Source organism: Mytilus edulis, chromosome 14 (genome assembly GCF_963676685.1).
Source record: "Mytilus edulis chromosome 14, xbMytEdul2.2, whole genome shotgun sequence".
In the NCBI taxonomy this organism is placed as follows: domain Eukaryota; kingdom Metazoa; phylum Mollusca; class Bivalvia; order Mytilida; family Mytilidae; genus Mytilus; species Mytilus edulis.
Genome location: NC_092357.1, coordinates 39,150,367 through 39,156,764, shown reverse-complemented (window position 1 = coordinate 39,156,764; position 6,398 = coordinate 39,150,367). Strand labels below are relative to the sequence as shown.

Here is a 6,398-nt window from a genome sequence, read left to right as displayed (position 1 = left end):
CCTTTTATCCAAGGACACGTCTTGTAGAATTTGTACAATCCAGAAAACAATTGTATGCTTCTTTACAATAAAATCAATAAACACAAATCATAAATCGAATTCTCGAGGGAACTGCACATTTTTGTCTCGAACGTTTTCATAACCTGCCATTTTTAAAAATTCTATTTTAAAGGTTTATAAAATAATCTAATTCGTTTATCCGTTGAAACTATGCCACGCACGGCTATATATTGACATAATAGATTTTTAACAACAATTCATTTTTTTTGTCTATTTGAATAAATGTTTTCTGAATACTTTTGAATCAGAGGAAATAAACGGTCATTAACAATACCACTTGCAAGCAATGATTGAAACAGGGTAAGTGTAGGAATTTTTTAAAGGCATTCGATCAAAGTTTTTGAAATATGATAGCATTAAAAGATAGTGTGGGGTATTTATCAACAATATTGCGATCATCTAGCACTGTTATTTGTTATTTTTATTTAAACACGATTTTTTTAAACTTGATTTTAATATCCTAGTAAAGAATTAAAGAACAAGGTTCACTTATGGCCCAAAATGGCCCAAAATATCAACTTTATCATAAAACACCATAAAGTTCACAAATTGGTTCGTAAATGGTTCTATTTCAAAAGTCTTAATGCTCAATAAAACAGTTCTTTTCGTAAAAGTACATAATACTCTCCAAATTATGCCCATTTGGGACATTTAGTCAAATTTTGATGATTTTGGACAATTTTCAAACCTAAAAGCTTTAGGAAAAATTTGGCCGCCACCTACGATCCAAAATGTTTTGTAACCAAAAGATTCAAAATGTGATATACAATTCATCAATATAAAATATTTTTGGACCGTGGATGGCGGCTAAGGTTAATTATGCCAAAAACAATTAAAATTATGGACAAAATTTACCCAAAATTGACCTACAATACATTTCAGGAGTCTTAGCTTCAAAAAATTTAAAGGAAGGTGCCAAAAAAAAGAAAAATATTTTAGTCTTAACAGTTTTATCACAAGTATTTCTATTTGAAATTTGTAATTGTTTGGCCCGATTTAATAAACATTAAAAGTTTACTTTCTTTATACTTTATAGACATTAAATTTCAAATCAATTATAATACAATTAACAAAATATATTTTTTTTTAATTGTAGTTCAATATATTGTGGAGGCTGTCATGCAGTTTGGTATTCAAACGGAGAGCCAGTCACGTGTCAGAAGACGTCGACGAGGGGATAATATCATTAATTATAACATACTAGTACAATACATTCATTTAAGTTGGGATCAAATAAATTTGATGAATGAAACACTGATTTTCTGAATTTGATTCCCAACAGTTAAATCCCTCTATAATGAAAATATACTAAATCGTTCGTTGGAAAATCCCACACTTGCTCAGTGTTAGTCATATGAACTAACCAAACTATCTTCGCTGAAGGAGACGAGACTTCTGTTGTGCAATCTTGTATTCTACTATGAAGTTATTTGTGGACACTTCTTTGTTTTTGATGTTTTTCCTTTTGTCGTCCGATTTAATGGTTGTATGTAGCTCTAGAATATACAAGATGATTAATTAAAATTCTAATATTAGAAATTAACCTGAAGAAAAAATGTCAAATAGTTCCACATACTACTATCTCCATTCTTCTATAAACATTCTAACGCGCAGTGATTGACAAGCTCTTTTACCTTATTGCATGCGTATGCATCAATATGAAACCAATTTGCCTTTACTTACCATACCGTCTCCTCGAAGGGCTTTTACAACCCATTCATTTTAAATTAAAAACTCTTTAATTTTTGTAAATGTTTAAATTACTTAACTTTTCCCCATTTCGTACGTTAGAAAAAAACAAAATGACGGGAATAAGCTTGATGCCATAAATGATTCTAAGTGTTTGTGTTTGTTTGTTGATGTTGCTTCTGTTATACAAGTGATAGGTTTACCTAGTTACAAAAAAAGTTTAAAATCACCATTTTCTATAACGGGAAATTCCTGTGCTTAGTAAGGACCATTGTTTTACATCCATTTTATATGTTTGAACGTTTGATTTTGATATATTGAAGGGACTTTTCGTTTAAAATTTTCCTTGGAGGTCGGTATACTTGATTTTTTCTTTTTAGTTTTGTTTTCTGTTGACTCGTGATGGTATGCTACATAAAAAGATAACAGAAATTATTGAAAATATTTTCTGTCTTAAGGTAGCACAATACAAAGATTTTTCATCCCCAATCAGACATCTTTAAACTGATGTAATTCCACTCATCCTTCATTAATTTTATTAATGAGGTACCAAAAGAAAGAAGAATGATTAATCTTATAAATTGTGATAATTTCATTATGACATAATTATTACATAATAAATTTTTATGTAATTAGTTGCTATATTGTGATGTCCATACTTGAATGAATTTAGCTTCTTTGTTATTCATCGAATCCCAAAATACTTTATAGATTCTTGCACAACACAGTTTGACCTCCATAACTGTGTCTTAGATTTTTCCTATTGTATTTCGTTCTCTCATAAATCTCCAATGAAGTTTGCAACATCAATAAATAAGAGATCAGTAAATTCAATTGGGTATAAAATTTGTTCTATTGATTTTTTTTGGAAATCTGAGACACAGAGTTTTTGAGGTCAAGCTGTGTTGTACAGGAATCTATAAAATATTTTGGGATGCTATTAAAAACAAAGACGCTAAATTCATCAAGTGTGGACATCACAATATAGCAACTAATTATATAACAATTGATTATGCAATAATTATGTTATAATGAAATTATCACAATTTGAAAGATTAATCTTTCTTCTTTCTTTTAATTTGGTACCTCATTTATAAAATTTAAAGAAGGATGAGTGGAATTACGTCAGTTTAAAGATGTCTGATTGGGGATAAAAAATCTTTGTATTGTGCTACCTTAAACAACCACTTACAACCGACTTGTCTAGAAATCAAAGATGTACAAGAAGAAGAAAAAATAACACCAAACAAACAAACGATAGCACGACTTCGAAGAGGCTAAACTTTGCTGATATCAACACCTTGATTGCCTAGCCACATCTGTTGGTAATCATGCAACACGAGTTACCCGACAATAACCTTTTTGTTATTGTTTGCTAGTTTTCTGAGTGAGATGCACAAATTATATGTCTGCATGTAATTAGATATTAGTATGTGTACGAGGTTAACTACATTCGTTTAAGATACTATAAGACGTATATGTTTAGATATTCTTAACTATGAAATGTCTGAGGAAAGATTTTAAGATTAGGGAATTAGTTTACTACGTGGTCCAAACAGAAAAAGATATATTGTGGATTCATTTATTTTCATTGGTACCAATTTTCGTGGATTAAGAAAAACCTACATGTTAGTGGTTATCTAATTTCGGGGTTTTGTCTAAGTTTGCATACAAGCCTATAGAAAAGATACTCGTTGATCATCTAAATTCGTGGTTTACCTGTACCCATAAAATCCACAAAAAAATAGTATCAAACGAATAATATTGAATCCACAGTAGTTTAGATTGTAAAGTTTGTTATCCAGATTTACTCACTGACAATCTTTTAATTAATTTGAATTGTATTGTGTAAAAAAAATGTGAAAAACACTTTCTTCCTAACTTGATGATTCTGAAGTTTATATGTTACATATATTATATACATACACAGCAGGTACATTCAAGACCTGTTGGTGACTTTCTGCTGCTGTCTGTTCTATGGTCGAGTTGTTGTCTCTTTGACACATTCCCCATTTCCATTCTCAATTTTACATGAGTATACGTAATCAATTGTAAATGGTCGGTGAATTGTCTTTAAATTTCATACAATCATGTCATTTTGTATTCTGTGTAATCAGTAATTACAGACGAATAAAACATTTATATGAACATAAAAAGATGTGCTATGATAAATAATGAACGCATAGAGACCGAATGAAATAGATGGAAGAAACCACAATTACTATAGATCACAAACAATGAGCACAATCAATAACAAACTATCAAAAGGCCCAGACATGAAAAATGAAAAGCTTTCCAAACGAGATTTTTTATTTAATGTAATCCAATTAACGAAAAGCAAGTAAGATATTCAGCAATAAAAGACACTGCATTATAGGCACATTTATATAGAAAACGAAGGATCATGATAAACATGTTCATGATGTTTGCGTGCGCCCAACTCTTTTATTAACCCGAGAGGTGTACCAACAGAGCATGAGAGAAAATTAGAAACATTATTAACTCGTCAAATCGATACAAAGCATGAAAACTACTAAATAAATCAATGGGACACAATGCACAGATATGAGAGTGCTTGATTTGCTGATGTTTTTTATTGACTTTAAAATATGCTGTTATCAGTGGTAATCCCTTCTCATCGATCTATTTTTAAAAACTGGGTGAAGATATTCAAGGATATTCTAAGGTGAATTCAAAGTCAAAAGAGCATAAAATTAACGAGTAAAATAAGCTAAATATATTGATATCAACTGTCCCCTGTTCTAAATCACGTTAAAGTAATCTAGAACTGTTCTGCTGTAGAAAATCGCTTTGACAGCCTAAACCTAGAACTGATTCGTCAAGTTATATGTCGGTTCAAAACAGTTAAATGACATATTGTTCTAAATGTTTAAAAGAGAGATTAAAACTGATTGTAACTGTTACTGTAGTTAGATCATATAAAGGATATTTCTATTTTAGATCTTTTTCACCTCTTAGATGGAAACAACAAACAATTCGTTTAACTGTATGATGCAGTGGAATTATACAAAACATGGAGTAATAAAATATCAGTGTTAAAAGAATTGGGTTAGCCATTAACACAATAATATATTACTAGTTAGTATGTCAAGATGTTTAAAAAGAACATAAACCAATCATGCTTTGACATGTCACTGGTTAAACATATCTATAGGGTATTTCCAATTGGCATAACAAAAGTAAAAATCATTTGGAGAATTTTTAATCTGGTAAATTGGCATTTTTTATTTCTCATTTATATCGAGTAATAAGTTTTTTTGTGAGAAAATATTAATACTTTATAGTTTGAGGCAATAAATATGCCATCAGTATTGCTTTAAACTCAACATATGTTGCCAGAAATATTGTTTGATCAGAATTCGGTAGTGAAGTTAGACGTGTTTAAAGATGTTAAAATATGTATTATTTTTTTCATTTTTTCTATTTTTTGTTGTAACAGAAGGTAAGTTTATTATCAGATATTTTATTGTGATAGATACACAAAAAAAACAATGTGGTTAAACATTAATTCGTGTAAAGTGTCTACTTATTTCTATGAAAATTTAATACTGTTACCGCAATTGCGTCATGATGTACTGTTTTGTATATTAATTAGCTGTTATGATGTATTGTATTGTTGATTAGCCGTTATCAATTGTTGGCTTGGTATGCAAAGTAGGCGTCATCAGTTGTTGTTTTGATATAAAGGGTACACGTTATCAGTTATTGTTTTGATATAAAGGGTATACGTTATCAGTTATTGTTTTGGTATGCATAGTAGCTGTTATCCGTTGTTGTTTTTGTATGCAGTGTAGCCAGTATCAGTTAATGTTTTCGTTATGTATGGTAAACGTTATTAGTTGTTGTTTTTGTATGTAGGATAGCCCTCATCAGTTATCATTTTTTATTTAACGTAAATTTTATCAGTCATTAATTTGGTATATAGCGTGGCCGTTATTAGTTCAGGTTTTGGTATGTAGAGTAGCCGTAATAAGTTTTGTTTTATGTATGCATGGTTTATCGTGTAGTTTTTTTCAGTTGTTGTTTTTGGTATATAGGGAAGCCGTTGAAATTTTATTTAGTATTTCGGGTAGTCGTGTTTTTATTGATAAAAATGTTTAAAGAAAAGAAAGTAAAACATGCAAAAGTAAAATTCCATACAAAAATATTTGATGAATAAAACTAGATATAAGGTATAACATGTATATTTTTTTCTGACATAAAACATACATAGTAAGGCATAAGTTAATAGTTTAATTCATTTTGTCCTTCGACTTTATGTCTGTCGATCCGGTCATATTGTTATTAGCGCGACCGAACAAGATATCAAGGAGAATGAAACGTCAGCAGAATACATTCTCAAAGAATAAGTATTTGAAGAAATCATCAGTTAACAGGGATCATACTTCAGTTGACTGAATGAAAAAACAACATAAAAGTAGCTAAAAACCTGTAGATGATTTTCCATCAGTATTTTAAAGATTTCATTTCCATTCCAAACATCATAGTTCGGACATCAGCCCATTTTTTGGGCGTCCGTTCGTTTGCATGTTTTGTATGTATATATTGTTAATGAAATGTCTTCAACTTTTGTTCATTTTTTTATGATGTTGCCTTGTACTTTTGCGGTTTTTTTTTTTAATCTTTTT

General features: G+C 29.9%; 1 protein-coding gene across 1 annotated transcript in view; it reads left to right on the top strand.

Moving 5' to 3' along the window:
- Positions 1-1,289, top strand: part of LOC139502677 (keratin-associated protein 9-6-like) — a 38,486-nt gene extending 37,197 nt beyond the window's left edge. Inside the window, exon 6 of the mRNA XM_071292210.1 lies at positions 1,157-1,289. Coding sequence (XP_071148311.1) covers positions 1,157-1,241 — 85 coding nt within the window. The 3' untranslated portion in view covers positions 1,242-1,289. The remainder of the gene's footprint in view (positions 1-1,156) is intronic.
- Positions 1,290-6,398: the final 5,109 nt, after the last annotated feature.